The 17,624-nt window shown below is 34.4% G+C and overlaps 1 protein-coding gene across 1 annotated transcript; it reads left to right on the forward strand.

Moving 5' to 3' along the window:
• The first annotated feature begins 11,611 nt into the window (after positions 1 to 11,611).
• LOC118037194 (YTH domain-containing protein ECT4) lies at positions 11,612 to 17,566 on the forward strand. Its single transcript, XM_035043115.2, has 10 exons — positions 11,612 to 11,854; positions 12,123 to 12,176; positions 12,309 to 12,355; positions 12,520 to 12,682; positions 14,042 to 14,106; positions 14,336 to 14,692; positions 15,050 to 15,592; positions 15,735 to 15,947; positions 16,719 to 16,892; positions 17,172 to 17,566. Exons 2-10 carry the CDS (start codon positions 12,149 to 12,151, stop codon positions 17,346 to 17,348), a joined length of 1,767 nt encoding a protein of 588 aa, XP_034899006.1. The 5' UTR covers positions 11,612 to 11,854; positions 12,123 to 12,148; the 3' UTR covers positions 17,349 to 17,566.
• The last annotated feature ends 58 nt before the right edge of the window (positions 17,567 to 17,624 follow it).

Here is a 17,624-nt window from a genome sequence, read left to right on the forward strand (position 1 = left end):
GATAATATCATCATTTATGCATGCTTGCATAATTTTCATAAACCAGGTGTAAATATAGTTCCCCATTGAAACCCATCTATAACAATCATTTGAGAAAAAGACAAATGAAAAACGAAGAAAGAGCCAAGTTGGAAGCCCAACACCAAAAAAAGGTGGACAAATTTAGAGAAGAAGTCGCAAGGCTTACTAGTCTACTCGAACAAGCCTTGGGAGACAAATCCGGAAAAGCAACACATATAGCTTAGCCTGAACCTATGCCCGTAAATCCCTTCAATCCACAGAATCTGGGGGTAAATGGGTTGTCATCTGATTTTCAACAAGCCATGCATTTCCAACCAGCATACCCCATGAGAATGTCATTTACCATTGATTCTACAAAGAAGGAATCTCAAAATGGCAAGATGGTAAAAGAAGATGGTTTGAACAATTGGTTGCCCTAGAGCAAATGAGGAGGCCATTTGAGGGAATTCGCCTATATGATCCTATAAAGGTTGTTGAGATATGTTTGGTGCCCAACATGGTCATTCCTAAAAAATTTAGAGTGCCAAAATTTATCAAATATATGGGAACTTAATGCCCTATAACTCATCCTAAAGCATACTGCAACAAAATGGTTGAGGTGGTTGATGATGAGAAAATGTTGATTCACTTCTTTCAAGAAAGGTTAAGTGACGCTGCTCTCACTTGGTATATATGGTTGGACAATACCAAGGTGAAAACGTGGAAAGATTTGGCTGATGCCTTTATTAGACAATAAAAATTCAATATAGACGTGGGCTTTAATAGGTCGAGCTTACAAGCTATGAAGAAGGATAACAAGAAGTCTATAAGAGAGTACACCCAAAGGTGGCGTGAGGCAGTTGCACGGGTTAATCCTCCTTTATTAGAAAAAGAGATGATTAGTTTATTTTCCAACACCTTTAAGGCCTCGTACTTTGAGTATCTAGCTAGAAGCTCTGCATAATATTTTACTGACCTGGTTGTTATAGCTGAGAGGATTGAATAAGCCATTGAGTTAGGTAAGATTGCTGACTCGGCTGAGAAGAATGGTTTCACCAGAAAAGGGAAGGACACTGAAGGTGATTGCCAAGACACCTACCCTTTCTATAGCTAATTCCTTCACACTGATTCCTAGAAATCAATTATCTTGGAGATAAAGCTATTGTGTCATTAGGCTAAGACTGGTTTATGCCTGACCTCAAATGCCTGTTGAAAAGATGCCTCTATCAAGGAGATCAATGATTGAAAGATTTCAGAAATTCCAATCAATGATTGCTAAGTGTTTAGCCCCTTTATGTATTACCTTGCTAGTAATCATAGCTCAAGATGTTGGCATAAGATCTTTGTTGTTGAACCTCTTTTCCAAAGTTTCAATAAAATAATGAGTTTGTCCTTCAATTGTGTTTATGACTAAGCATTATTCATATTTCTGAGAGTCTCTTTATAAGAACTCACAAATACACCTTTGCAGCCTTGCATGATCTCATAGACTCAATTCATTTCTTTTATCAAAATCTTTTCCGCTAGAATGAATTTTGAAAAATTAAACTTGCTTTTGGTTTCAAAAATAATTTGATGCTTATCTAAAAACAACATGAACCAAACAACTCTTTTATCGAGGTGAACAAATTCTAAACTAGAGAATATGAATGAAAAAATGAACCGTCACCCTCACACCATAACTCTTGAGCCAAGTGTTTTAAATGTATGAATAATGATACGTAGTGAATTCATTATTCATGGACTCATGAAATGCATCTTTTTGCAAAATCCAAACCATCACACCGAATAAAATAAAAGTTTATTAATCTTAACTGTCTGCGCTTGAAATGAGAAAAGCCCATCTTTATTATCCCTTTCATGTTTTAAAATGAATATATCCTTTGTGGTCTCTTTTTTAGCCTGAAGAAATTTTCTTTCATGAAAAATCCCGAATAGGACCACACCCTATACTGGGGGCAAGTGAAAATTTCAATGATAAAAAATGATGAAAAAGCCTGAGATAGCCAAAAAGTCAAAAGAGCCCAAGAAATTCAAATGCTAGAGGGCATGCCCAAATCACAAGAAAAAAAGTAATAGCCAAAACAAAGTGAGTATGCCCTAGCCAAAACAAAGAAAAAAGGCAAATAAAAGAAGAGCGGCAAAAGAAAAGATGAAAAACAAAGAGTCGAACTGCTGATAGTGATCATTAGTCTTTGAAACCTTGAAATACTCTTTGAGCCTTATGAATCCATTTTTTTCATAGCCAAGAACCACAACCTACGTTATATGTCTATAGAAGTACTTTCTAATCAAGCAAGCGACTAGAAACAATAAACGGTGCTCTTAAAATGCAAACAGTACTGTTTTTCATAGGAGTCATGACATCGAGAATAAACTATTCATTATTATTCATGCTGATAAAATGAGTGTTCAAAAAGAGACAAAAGTTTTCTCAAACAAAACCTCGAGCTTTTTCTTGAGCCCTCCATTTTGAAACCCGCAAAAGTAGGTCACCTCATGATGTACCTTCACCAATAACAATATCGCAAACACAAGAATAAATCATCTTCTTTCCAAGAAAATAACTAAGAAGTTGCAAGATTTCAAAAGTAAATTATTTTAAAATCACATCAAAACAATTTTTGTTTTCAAAATGCAAGATCAAGATTTCAAGATTTAATCTAGACAAAGATTCTTTCATAAAAAAAAAACAGAGAGAGAAGGGTTACTCAAAACCATCAATTTATGAGTCCCTGTTGGAGTTCACTTAGGGGGCAATGACCTTTACAAGGGGGCAACATTGTGTTTAGAGTAGGATCTGATCTCTTCGGGTAATAAAAGAGGAAATGAATATTTCCTGCAACGAGACAAGGGGGCCTTCTTGCTTACAAAAGGTAGTTTGGTCTTTTCAACAAGTGACACCGAATGTTATTGCTAGTGAGACAAGGAATTAATGAATGATCTTCTCAAATTGATCAACATGACAGAGAATTTCCAATGAGTAAATGGTTCACGATGAGCACCGTAAAGGCTGAGCTGGGTAAAATTGAAAATATTTTGGAAAAGACCTACAAAAGCCAACTCGAGTAGGCTAGAAGCCAAGCAATGAAAATTACTCAAATCAGAGATAACAAAACTCACAAATCAAGCAACAAAGAAGATTAAGAAGAAATGGGGACTTATATTTATAAAGTAAGTATACAAGCATATTAATCATGATGTATTACTTTAATCTTTGGCAGATTAATGTCTTACCATCATCTCCTTCAAGTGCGCCTTCGAGCCATTGACCATTCAAGGTAGTGCGTTTCCTAACCCTACCTCTTTTTGAGTGCATATTCGAGCCCTCGACCATTCAAGGTAGTGTGTTTCCTAACCCTATCTCGTTTCGAGTGCACCTTCAAGCCCTCATCTTTAAGGTAGTGTATTTCCTAACCCTACCTCTTTCGAGTGCGCCTTCAAGCCCTCGACCATTCAAGGTAGTGTGTTTCCTAACCCTACCTCATTTTGAGTGCACCTTCGAGCCCTTGACCATTCAAGGTAGTGCGCTTCCTAACCCTACCTCCTTTTGAGTGCACCTTCAAGCCCTCACCTCCTTTGACTGCGCCTTCGAGCCCCCGACCATCCTTTTGAATGCACATTCGAGCCCTCATTTCCTTTTGAGTGCATCTTCGAGCCCTCATTTCCTTTCGAGTACTCCTTAGAGCCCTTGACTATTAAAGGTAGTGTGTTTCCTAACCCTACCTCCTTTTGAGTGTGCATTCGAGCCCTCGATCATCCTTTTGAATGCACCTTCGAGCCTTTGACCATTCAAGGTAGTGCGTTTCCTAACCCTACCTCTTTTTTAATGCGCCTTTGAGCCCTCACCGTCTTTCGAGTGCGCCTTCAAGCCTTCACCTCCTTCGAGTGAGCCTTCGAACCCTCAACCATTAAAGGTAGTGCGTTTCCTAACCCTACCTCCTTTTGAATGCGCCTTCGAGCCCTCACCACCTTTCAAGTACACCTTCGAGCCCTCGTCCCTAAGGTCATTTTTCAATCTACTGTTTTCGAAGTTTTCAGGACTCTTAGAAAACCAAAAGTTCTTTTGTGTCTACTTTTCTTTATAAATTTACTATGCAAAGCCAAAACAAAATTTTTCCAATGTCTTTGCATCATAAATATTATAAAAAGGAGGCAATTGTTATAACCCAATTTTCAACTCCTTCTATTTTATTAAAAAAACAACAAAAAAATGTAAAATGAAAAAAAAAAGTAAAAAAAATTAGAGATGGAGGAGGCAACCCTGGGTTAATGAGGGGAGTGTCAATAGCTGTATTTTTAGGAGGTAGTCAAGTTTTGGGGATAGTCCCCAAAGCTTTAGCACAAGGGGATATTATTGGAAAAATAATTGGAGAGGAATTACAGGTCCCCACAATGTCTGATCAACTGAATGCAATGTTTAACCATGCTGATGCCTTCATTGCCTTACCAGGTGGTCTGGGTATATTGGAAGAGATCTTTCATATTTCCTCTTGGGCCCAACTACATATTCACCATAAACCCATAGGTTTGTTAAATGTTAATGGTTTTTATAATAAGTTGTTGTCTTTTCTTAATCATGATGTGGAACAGGAATTTCTAACATCTTCAGCACAACAAATTATAATCTTTGCTGCTATTGCTGAACAATTGATTAACCAACTACAATCTTTCATCCCTGTAATTAATCCCTCCATGAGTCGCATAAATTGGTCAATTAAGGAAAGTTGTAAAGAGATTAGATTGGATTTGAGCTTGCGTTTGTAAATATTTGTGTCTTTTGGTTTTATTATTGTGTTTTGTTGTTTCTTATATTTGTTTAAATGTGTTTCAAATTTGTCAGTGTTCGCTATTTCAGGTGATGTCTTCTATACTCTATCTTTCTACCTTAAGACATTGAGGAAAATGTCTCATTTTGGTTGGGGGGAAAGGGTAGTAGTTGATATATTTAAAAAAAAACTGTGTTTTCTATTTCATAAACTATTTGTAAAATTGTTGTTACTAGGATGGCAAAGTAAAAGGAGTTCTTTTGTTAAAGTGACTCTTGAGATGCATCTTAGTAAACATTATTAACAAGGTCTATCAGAATACTTCTTGAAATATTCAGGTTTACAAACTCTCGTATTGTTATCACTTGATTATGCTCATATGCTCATTTAACAAGTATTTTAAATCTTCATTTTCACACACACATACTTTAATATATGATTGTGGGTTGCACATTGGATTATTACATTATTTATGTTCTTTTGTTAAAGGTAACAACTAAGGGAAAGTGATAGTATATAATATGATTTTCAAAAAGAAAAAAAAAAGAAAAAAAACAATGATAATAAAAACATAGATAAGTTTGGTTTCGTAGCCTCCCTAACCTAAGCCATTAAGCCCGAAGGGGTGTTTTAACACCTAATACCCTAAAGTCAACTGACTTGGGAGCCATTGGTCCAAAGCTTGTTACATGGGTTGAGGAGAAAAGCTTAAGGGAATCAAACATTGCAATATCTACGTATCAGTATCTGCAACCCGAGTTACTAAGCTCGTAGGGGTGTCTAAACACCTAATGCCCTAAGACCAACTGGTCTGGGAGTCTTTAGCCGAAAACTCATTACATGGGTTAAAGATGCATTGTGTTGGATGTGTATATAAATTAAAAAAAATGAAAATAAATAAATAAATAATAATCTCAATTCAAGAAAGTTAACCTTAGCATTAGAACATAATATTGTTTTCTTCCAACAAAAGCCCCATCATCTATGTTTTCATACATTGAGCACATAAAAAGAAGGTTTATTAATATCTTGTTTAAGATATATGAAGCAGGAATATAAATTTAATGAGAGTTTGTTTATCTGGATAGATTAATGGAAGTTGAATGATGAATGCCTTGCTTTGTGAAACTTGCAAATTGTTTTTCTATTTTAACGCTTTGATTACTAGGGACTAGTAATAATCTGGTTGGGGGGTGTGATTAGTACTTAAAAGTGCATTTTTATCAAGGTTTTATATCATCATTTTGCACTTGAAGTATCAATAACTCCTTAACTAAAACATGTTTTATAATAACAAGTCTAATACTATAAAATGCCTTAATATATGGTAAATGTTCATCTTAAATGTAAGCCTATCACATAAATCAAAGGATTGATTGATGAGTTCAAGTATGGAAATTGAAAGGATAAAGAGAGGGCCAAACTTAGAAAAGAGATGTTGGTGTAGTCCAAACTGGAACACTATTCGGTAATTGGGTCATATCTCAAATTTTAGATGTCAAAATGATCTCAAATTTTTACACAGATTTAGTAAGACATAGGCCTACAACTTTCATGTGGACACTAAGATCTAAGAAGGCCGTTTGTAAGTCCAAATTATAGCAACAACGGATAAGTCCGAATATGTCCTACAACCTTAATATATGGTAAATGTTCATCTTAAATGTAAGCCTATCACATAAATCAAAGGATTGATTGATGAGTTCAAGTATGGAAATTGAAAGGATAAAGAGAGGGCCAAACTTAGAAAAGAGATGTTGGTGCAGTCCAAACTGGAACACTATTCGGTAATTGGGTCATATCTCAAGTTTTAGATGTCAAAATGATCTCAAAGTTTTACACAGATTTAGTAAGACATAGGCCTACAACTTTCATGTGGACACTAAGATCTAAGAAGGCCGTTTGTAAGTCCAAATTATAGCAACAACGGATAAGTCTGAATATGTCCTACAACCCAAACACTATTCAGTGTTTGGCTCATATCTGGAGTTCTAAAAGTCTAAATGACCTCTATTTTTTTTTTTCTGAAAAGCTGAGACAATTTCCTACAACTTTCATGTTTTCAAGTGGTCGCATTTCTGATGCTAGCAATTTCGTTTTATTCAGACAAGAAGATAAGAATTTTCACCAAGTCAAAAGTTTGTCACCCACTCAACAATTAGTCATCAAATCAATAATTCCGAATTTTGGCCTATAAAAGGAGCATTTTCCATGCATTTAGGGGCTTTATTGTGCAGATCAAGATCATGCTCTTTATTTCTCTCTTTATATTTTTTTGTAATTCTTAAGTTTTGCTTTCATTAATATCTTGTTTATGCTTTTCATTTCCTTTCCTTATCTTAGTTAACTTGTATCTTATTTATGTTCTTGTTTTGTTTATTTATGTTTATCTTCTTCATTATGTTTAGCTAAGTTTATTATGTCAAGGTGAAAAGGTTACACTAATGGTGTAAGAATAAATATAGTGTAAACTCAACATGGACCTTAATGTTTAATATTAACATGTCTTATCTTTTTATCTTACTAATTCTTAATATCTTGCTTGTTAAATGGTTAATCTAGATTTATGTTGTATAACACTTGGTACAACAAATGATTGACACTCTCATAGCTCAACCGTATGGTATTACCTGCACCTGTGCTATGAAAGGAACTTGATTTGTTGTTAACATAAGTTAGCATCATGAATTCCTGATAATATTTAAAAGTTTGGTGTTACGTAAATAAGATAATTAATATGATCATATTAACAATTTATAATGAGCTATTAATGACAAATCATCCTATTAGAACCTCCTTCTTGTGTGATTTTCAAATTGAGTAATAAGAGTTTATACTATACTTATTTGAAATACCATTAGTGGATCCTCTAACCTTGACATTTGTTTTTATCATTGTTTAATCCTTATAGTAATCTTCCATCTCAAAGTTCTCATTAATTTCTTCCTCTTCTTTTTTTTTAATACTACTACTACTACTATTATTATTATTTACATTCTTGTTATATTTTATGTACGTTAAGTATGCTCTGTGTTTGATCAAGGATCCTGATATTATTAGTCTTGCCTTGTTCATTCGCATTAGAAATCTGTTTATATTATATAATATATCTCTTTAATCTTTTCATAAACTCAGTACATAGGCTGGAAACCTGTGACCCGATCTTTTAGATCATTCTCAGGTATAACAACGCCACGTACTGAGTATTATTATTGTTGTTGTTGTTGTTGTTGTTGTTGTTGTCTTATTATTTATAATTTATACAATTAACCTCTCTATGGTTCGACCCTGGTCTTGTTGAGTTATTTATTACTTCGACACTCCTGCACTTGGGAGAAGACATCAATCTTTTGGTCGTGTCACAGGACGTTTAAGGGGTGATAATATCTTCTCTTTTACGTAACCAGTCTCATACCATAGAATCTCTGTTGATCAATTAGGGTTCCTAATGACCATAATACTAGGTGGTGACTCCTTAAATAAGACATTTTCCACCAAAGAACAAGATGCAAGAAATCTGTTCTTTTCACATAAATTAATCTTAAGGCCGCCGCGATGTCGGGTGTGACACCCGTTGTTGTCTTAGAAAAACAAAAATAGGAAAAACTTACAACCTCTACACTTCTCATCTATCAGCTCCACCAGCCATGACAATCCCTCCGACAAACACCTTTAAACCATCACACTGCAGTCACTCCCCCAATGACAACAACAATTAAAACTCATATTCACCTCCTTTCATCCAGCCACACCAACAACAGTAAAAAAGTTTCAATCAACAACTCCATCCACTCATAACCCTCTTTACCGATAGATCTTCTTCCAATCGAGAATCAAAATCAACAACCATCCCTAACCAAAACCAACCCACCATCATCAGAAATCATAGCCTTATCTTTCCTTTTCAATACCAACAATAGCTCAAATTGATGGAAACAAATCAATAAGAAGATTTATTCAGAAAAAACTAAACAGATCTTAAAAAAAGAAACAAATCAAACTGCGTGTATTGATTTTCTCTTTTGTAGGTGACAATGACTCTCATTGCCAACACAAGAAGAAACGAGAGAAGAAGTAGTCTCAGATCCCTACTTTTTTTGTCTTCACCAACGACGATGCGTGTATACACACACCACCATTATTCCTTTGCTTCCCAAAGTTTTACAACATTGTTTTCCTGGTCACAACAGTCTCCCCAATTAATTCTCAGTCCTTGGAAGGTCGATTTATAACCTCAAATCTTTTTTGTTGACAAATTGCTAAAATTGTGGATTTTTTGGACCAAATGCTTATTATTTTGTATAATATTTGTATTATTTGGAAATTATTTAATTTGAATTCTTATGTGTTTTTTATTTGATAATTTGTGTTGGATTGTGCGTTTATTTTTGGGATTGTGATTTCTAATTGAACTTTAATTTTTTATTCATGAATTATGTTTGGGTTTGGTGTTTGCTTGCTATTGAGTTGAGTTTTATTAGTAAATAATTTGTTTATAAATTAATATCTTGTTTAATTTAAAACACATTATTGCATTTTGCCAAATGTGGCTTTAGTCAATTTTACAAATGTTTAAAAGATGATTTTGCAATTGATTTTGAATTCTCTACTTTTTTTCTACCCTTGCATATTTAATATTTGAAATTGTGACCTACACGCGAGATGTTTTTTTGGTATTAAACGAATCAGTTCCCTTTCATAAAAAAAAAACAACAAAAAAATTTCTTTGAAAAAAAAACAATTTTATTTTAATTTGCAAATGGCCAAGGGCTAAGCTTTAACCTGATAAGATAAAGACCTCCTTACGGAAAAAGGCTTTTCTTAAACCTTAGTTAGACCAACAAATAGAAAACACAATAATACCTTAGTTTATATTATACAAACAAACAATACAAATTACATTAAGTAAGGTGCACTAGGGGTGATACTTCATCCTTATACATAATCAATCCCCTTATCCAAATTCTAAGACGGTTAAGATTCTTAATAAATAAAATACTAGGTGGCGACTCCATCTCTTTTTTACTGATAAGAAACAAGAATTCCTTATTCTTCCCCCATCACCACAAAGATCCCGACCCAGGAGGACAATCGTCATGACGTCGCACATGCGTGACAATTCCTCTTTCTTTTGGGGCAACGCATGTTAGTGTTGGGTGGCCGAGTTAGTCATTGGTGATTTGTTTTTCTCATTTTCTCTCTCATTCCCCTAAAATGACAGCTTGGTTCTCTTTGTTATTGATATTTCAAATTTCATGATTATTTTTTTAATTTTTATTCTTGATCCTTTTATAAAAGTTTTATTTGTTTTTAATTTTTTTCATCAACTCCAATTTGAGATATATTGTTTTTTTTCGAGTAGGTCCTTGTACTTTTGATTTTTTTTTCTGAGCTCTTTTGTAAAAATTTTATTGGTTTTTAATTTTTTCCTTCAATCCAAATTTATGGTATTATATTTTTCAATTTGATCCATATTGTTTTGATTTCTAATTTTTTTTCTTAGCTCTTTTGTAAAAAAAAAATTTATTTTTAATTTCATTATTCAATCCAAATTTATGGTATATTTTTTTTTATCAATTTGGTCCTCATTCTTTTTTCTTTTTTGTTAAAGTGATTTTTCCTTTTAATTTCACCCTTCAATAAAAAATTATTTTATTTTTTTTTGTTGATTTTGATCCCCATTCTTTTGATTTTTTTGGTCATTTTGCTAAATTGATTTTTTTTTTCAATTTCATCACTCAATCCAATATAAAATTTATTTTGTATTTCAATTTTGATCATCATTCTTTTAATTACTATTTTATTAATTCTTTTGTATAATTAAAATTATTTTTTAGGAATTGGGCTTCATGTGTCTTTTAGATAAGTTACTTTGAGTCTAATGACTTGGGTCACGAGTTTAAAAAGTTAATACGAGTTAATTTTTTTTTTTAATGTGCTTTATAATTCTTTTTATTTTTTATATTGGGTTATTCTAATCTCATGATTAGGGGTCTGAGTTTGGCGGAATATCTCGGGTTGGCTCGGCCTTGATTACTGGAATTACAGGTTTGTCATACTAGGTTTTTTTATGTCTTTTTTACCCCATTTTGTTCTTTCATGTTTAATGGGTTGTGAATTGAAATGCATCATTTGTTGTCTTTTTAAAAAAAAAGTTTCACCAGGTTATCCTGATCATTTTTAAAAAAGTTTAATTCATCTACTGTAATTTCTTAATTTTTTATCTAATTAAAATAAAGCTAACTTATTCAACACAATTAGATTTATGACTTGAACTATAAATTTTTTGTTTTTAAAAACATGTTTGCTTTTTCTAAACATTATTTTTTATATATAAAAAATAGCTCGACCTCTTAACGAAACACGAACAACAAGCCTAGTAAAACATATTCAATGTATACCTAAAATTTTTAAAAGGATTTGTCTTAACTCAAAAAAGTCAAAGGGTTAAAGGTTAAGTTTTGACTGAGTTAGGTATAGTTTAATCAAGTTATCAAATCAACTTAAATTTATGATTAAGTTATCATGTTTTTTATTTTTATTATTTTTTACTTAAATTGGGTCAAATTTCAAGATATTTTTTAAGTTATCAGGCTAGCATTATGGTTTAAAAAGAGAGAGTCTTGCTAGATAGTGTTTGATATTGTGACAATTGTTATTTTTTAAATTTTTTTTATTATTATTAAAATAATATTAATTCTTAATTCTTAAAATTTTTTAATATCATAGCATTAAAATAATATAAAGCATTAAAAAAATTATTTTAAATCAAATTTAAAAAATTAACGGACACACCGCAAAAACAATCATGCCTTCAGCAGCCGCTAGCCGCTACAAACATCCGACGGTTAACGAAAGTTATTACAAAACATGGGATTCTAAGACGAGCGATCTCTCCTCCACTCCAGAACCCCTTACTCTTACTGCCACTGCTCCTCCTCCTTCCTGCTGCTTCTTTTCTTCTTTCCTCCTCCTCCTCCTCCTCTCTCTTTCTCTGATTTTTTTTTTTTAAGACAGAGCTTTTCTGTCTCTGTCAGATCGGGTTTCTCGGTTTCGGGTCGGCCGCGATCTGTTCTTTCCTTAAGGTCCGTTTCTATTTCGGGAATTTTGAATTTTCAGAGCTCCGTCCTTCTCTTTTCTTGAACTTTGAAGTAGCCCCCCTTTTTTTTCTCTGGAGACAAACAAAGTTTTGAAAAAAAGTCTTAAAAAAATCGAATCTTTCTCTCAAAATATCACTTTTTTTTTCTTCTTCGCGAAAATCACTATCAATCAATCAAGGGTTGGGCTCTTTTGTTTTTTTCCTTTCAATTTTAATATCTTGGTGTCTCAGCTTTTTGTTGTTGGTTTTTTTAGGGCTAATTGGGTTTTGAAGATAGACAATGGCCACCGAAACCAAACTTGGGCAACGTATCCTTCCTTCCTTACTCTCAAGTCTTTCCTTTTTTCTTTTTTTTTCTTGGATTTTTTCTTGATATGTTTGATTAATTATTTATGTTATTTCAAGTGTATAAAGTAACATAGCTGAGAATGTCTTGACAGGATTGGAGTCGAGCCCTGTTGTTGCTAAGCCAGTTGACAACAATGTGGTATGCTACATTTTACCTACCTTAATTCTTTCTTCTTCTTTTTTTGTTAAAACCGGGTTGGTTCGAGTTTACTTTGAGCGGAAAAAAATGGTATAATGGGATGAAAAAGCTTTGGCTTTAAAGGGTTGTTTTTGTTTTTGTTTTTTGTGAATGGTACCTGTCAGGGTTCTGGAATAGATGGACTCCCATCAGATTCGACTCCCACCATTTCGGCTTCTGGGAATGGTGTTTCTGACACCAAAGTTAATGGCAGTGCGGTATCTATCACCAAAAGGGAGGCTGATCAAGAGCCAAATGCTGCTAGTGGTTATAGTTATCAATACCCAGGTTAGATATTGAGATAATTTTTTGTTTTTCGCATTTATGTTGGAAGTTGGGAAAGATGTTCGTTCAATACAAATTTATAATTCCCATTGCAAATATACTATGCTAACACAGGTTCAGCCATGTGAAGTATTGTACTTGGACTCTTTTAGGCATTCAATAGAACTCATTTTTAATGGATTTTTTTTTCTCTATTGTTGATATAGTACTTCATTTCCATAGGGTCAGGATGTGTTGAACAGCACGGTGCAGTTATGTGAAAAAGGGAAATTTCTTCACCTTAGGATGTAGTCAATCATTAGAACATCAAAATACCTTTTGTGTTGTCATATTCGGGATGCTATTTGAAGTCATTGATAAAAAAAAAATCTTCACTGAACTTGCTTTCTTCCAGGAAAATAAGTTTTTCACATTTGAGGAGTAGCATTTGGTACAACTAGAGATCAGTCCTCAGTTTCCATTCTGGGTTGGGTAGCTGGGACAGCAACAGACTTCTGCTTAGCTTAGACTACGATTTAGTGTAGTAGTACTTACAAAGTACTAATTTAATGGGATCAGCTAAGGTTTGGTCAATGAGTATGAACATTTCAGGATTTTTGAGCATAGGTTTGGTCAATGAGTATGAACAGATCAGGATTTTTGAGCATTTGGTGATGGTGAACATGCTACTTCTGCTTAGTCAAAAGTTTTAGTGGATGAGATTCTATTGTTAAGGTGGTAGCAGGTAGCTACTGGGTCGCCTGATCAGTCCTCAGTTTCCTTTCTGAGTTTGGTAGCTGGGACAGCAACAGATTTTTGCTTAGCTTAGACTATGATTTAGTGTAGTAGTACTTATAAAGTACTAATTTAATGGGATCAGGTTAGGTGTGCTCGATGAGCATGAACAGGTCAGGATTTTTGAGCATCTAGTGGCGGTGAACATGCTACTTTTGCTTAATTGAAAGTCTTAGTGGCCAGATCACATTAGTGGTGGATGAGATTCTATTGTTAAGGTGGTAGCAGATTGCTACTGGGTCGCCTGATTGAGACCTGGTCTATGCAGATTTAATGTCAAAAAGTACACTCAACAAGGTCATTGCTGTGGCCAGGATAATAGCTGGGTAAGAAACTGAGATAGCTCCAGGCTTCTTTTGCCTTGTGTGATAGACATCATGGAAGCATCCCCATGCTGGTGCATTGCCTGAAAATAACACTATGGAAAATTCTTATAATCATTTAGTTTCTTCGTTAACAATTGAAGCTGTCTAGTAAAATTTCATTTAGTTTATCCACCTTGCAGTGTGATTTCCAATTTGAATTCATAATTGAGCATTAATATGTTATTGGTACACTTAATTTCAGAAGGATAACTCTGTTTTGCAGGCTACAGTGGGTCCTCCACGCAATTGGATGATCAAGTTTATTACCAAGTAGATGGTTCCCAGACAGTAAGTTCCTTGGAACATTTACATGGAAGCACAAAGGGACTTGCCTTGTAATGGTTTTGCATCCATTCATTTTGAAATTTTAAATCTGCTTGTAAAAACTTTGAGCGTTGTCTGTAGTTCTTCAATATCCATTTCTGCTGCTGCTGCTACATATATTTTACCACAAATTTCTTCACTGTTATTACCTTGTGATGAAGTATTACTTCTTATACTCTGGTTCCCTCTTTAGGGTATGCAATCGGATAATGGTTCAATGGTTTATTATTGGCCTAGCTATCCATATGCTTCAGGAACGGTAGTAGGTGTTGATGGGCAAAGTGTTGCTCAACAGCCATATTTTTCTTCCTCGGGATATCTACAGCATCCTGTGTCCTATGGGTTAGAAGCCATGCCTTGTTATTCATGGGATTCAGCATATGTCAGTGATGTCTCGAATGGAAATGCTGTTTTTGAAAACGGAAAAGGTGACTCAGGTTCCACTGCGTTTGCCCAGTCAAATGGCTTCAACTCTACTAAATCTAATGGCAACATTGGCAGCAAAATTTCCAAGCCTATGTACACACAACTTGTCAGACCTATGACCAAGGTATATACCCTCTTGGAGCATGTTTAATTTTTCCAGAATTTCAGAGCATGTTTAAATTTTCTGGATTCAACTTCAGCATTTTTTTTCTCATTTTTATCGGATCAGTGATTTTGTTGAACGAAAATCGCTTGTGGAGTTTTTATAAGTGCATTTGTTTTATAATTCTTTCCATCTCAAAGCTTAATGGGAGTGTCATATGTTCAATTATTTTTGCTAGATGCTCTTAGTATTCTTTTAACTTCTTTTTTCATTTTATCATAAAAGCTGTTTCAAGAATAATTGAACTTTGTATGTTATACAATGTGTGAATGGATTCTCCTTGGAAGTGTTTTGCTGATGTGAACAATCAAATTACAGGTTTCTCCATCGGGTTCAGATTTTTCAGCAGGCCTTTTTAAGGGATACCAACCCATGGGAAAGTTTCCTCCATTTACTTGCCAAAAACCAGGTCCATTCCCACACAATGGTCCATTGAACTACAGGCAAAATGGAAGAATGTGGACTGGGAATTACAGAAACAAATCAAGAGACAGATTCGATAAAAATTATGATTTTGAAAACCAAACTGAATTAACTCGTGGTCCTAGGGCATCCAACAAAAATGCTCCATTGGATTCGTTGGTCAACAAAAATGCTTCATTGGACTCCTCAGTAAAGGACGAGTTGGGAATTGCAATGCGTAAAGAGCAATATAACTTACCAGATTTTGAAACTGAGCATGCTAATGCCAAGTTTTTTGTTATCAAATCTTATAGTGAAGATGACATTCACAAGAGCATTAAATATGATGTATGGGCAAGTACCCCAAATGGCAATAAGAAGCTAGATGCTGCATTCCACAATGCAGAAGAGGTTTCAAGTGAGACTGGGTCCAAATGTCCAATTTTCCTCTTTTTTTCAGTAAGTTGGAAACAAACTTTTTTTCTTTTTGTGAAATGTTTCTGCAATTTCTCATAATGCTCCTATATACAACTAAAGTTTAAAGGACCAAGTCCTCATTTATTTGTTTGGTTTTCCCATCCTTGATTTATCATAATGTCAGGTAAATGGAAGTGGACAGTTTGTTGGCTTTGCTGAGATGGTTGGTCAGGTTGACTTTAACAAAGACATGGATTTTTGGCAAATTGACAAATGGAACGGTTTCTTCCCTGTGAAGTGGCATGTAATAAAAGACATTCCTAATGGTCAGCTGCGGCATATTGTGCTTGAAAATAATGATGGGCATTCTGTAACTTTCAGCCGGGACACTCAAGAGGTTTCTCCTATTCTTTCATTTAAGTGCATATGGCATCTCTCTGCGGAACTTGGTTTGGTCCTTTAATGAAGTTTACTAAACTCGTCTTTTCACAATGTCTTGTTTTGGAAAGTTTTGATATGGCACTTGAATATACCAAATCATGGTTGTATGCCCTCTATTTGATATATAGGGTGGGAAGAAGAAAATAATGCAGTGACAGCAAAGAGCAGAACTATGGCTATACTTGAATAAAATTTAATCGGGAACAAGAGGATGAAGTTTAGGGCTTGGAGGAAAAAAATTAAAAGTCTACATAGATTATCAGAAAACAGAAGTCTTGTAAAAGTCCTACTTTAGACCAGCTAAAAGCCTTAATCTCAATCCTTGTAGGAGAAGAAATCCTTAATTAAAAGTCATCTGATAAACACATGAAATGGCTCAAGGACTCCTAGTTTTTTTATTTCTTCTATTTTTAAAAAGAGAATTTAAAACCAACAGGGAAACTGAAAAAGAATAGCTGCTTCATCCCTATTGTTGGCGGTTGGCTTGTTTGTTGGGTGGATTTAGTGTTTTGCTCATATAAAGGGTAACGATCAAGAGAAAGAGCAGATGCAAAAGACATTTTTCGTTGTCTACCATGATCTGAGATTTTAAACTTCTGATATCTCTGCAAGAAACCCTACTTGTAAATGGAATCTTGTGTGTAGTCTGGTCAAAGTGAAACCTTCCGCACATTTGTGCTCAATGTTTTCATGGTTGGTCTGACTAGACTGTCATGTAAATGTGCAGATTGTGCTCAAGCAAGGTTTGGAAATGCTTAATATTTTCAAGAGTTATTCTGCAAAAACATCTTTGTTAGATGACTTCAACTTCTATGAAAAGCGAGAGAAATCTCTTAATACCAAAAGGGGCAACAAGCCTGCAACTTTGCAAATGGAAATATTTAAGAACGGTGATTTCGCTGTAAGTTCCATGTCCTCTTTCCTTGTTAATTCCTCATTTATTTTTCTTGATCCTTAACTTTGAACTGCTACCCCAGTTCTTTTCATATTGTGCTCAAACTGAGACAAAGACCATGACAATATGATAGCATACTGATTTTTATTCTCAGGTTCTTGCCAACTAACATTCTTGTTATCCATGTGCCTCCCTTCTCCTGAAATTTGGCTACGAAGTTTTTTGCTTTATTTATCTACTTAATGTAGTAGTTTTGTAACATTTTGTCATTCCTCTGCTGCACAGAAGCATACAACAGCCGAAGAAGGGATATCAGAAGATGACTCAAGGACCAAGAAAACTACTAATCCCTCATCTCTTATCAATTTAACTAAAAATCTCTCACTCAGTGGTCACATCCAGAAGAGTAACCCTATAAAGAAGCCAATAGGAAATTCAGATCCACCTGTTCCTTCACCATAGGCTTTTTTAGGGCATTAGTAGGTTTGTCGCAGTGCTGTAGCTCTTAACAGTTTTAATCCCTTCATTCCGAGCCTTCTATTTCAGGGCTTCCCCCCCTTGAAAATGGGTGTTTATTTTCCAAAAGCGTCTTTTGGACTATCAGTTAGGTGGGTTAGCTGGTGATTGAAGGTGTTGCTTTTTTCTTTTTATCAATAATAGTAATAATAATTTATTCCCAATTTTGTTTTGAACTTGATTCTCCTACCAACTTGGAATGCTGAGAAATTGTCTGGTTTA

This window comes from Populus alba, chromosome 17 (assembly GCF_005239225.2).
Source record: "Populus alba chromosome 17, ASM523922v2, whole genome shotgun sequence".
NCBI classification, from domain to species: Eukaryota; Viridiplantae; Streptophyta; class Magnoliopsida; order Malpighiales; family Salicaceae; genus Populus; species Populus alba.

Bases quoted from the DNA above. Each gene is read 5' to 3' on its own strand.
- LOC118037194 (XM_035043115.2), top strand. From the start codon at position 12,149: ATGGCCACCGAAACCAAACTTGGGCAAC. The intron at 12,177-12,308 runs GTATCCTTCCTT...ATGTCTTGACAG, and splicing joins CGAAACCAAACTTGGGCAAC to GATTGGAGTCGAGCCCTGTT. The intron at 16,893-17,171 runs GTAAGTTCCATG...TCTGCTGCACAG, and splicing joins TTAAGAACGGTGATTTCGCT to AAGCATACAACAGCCGAAGA.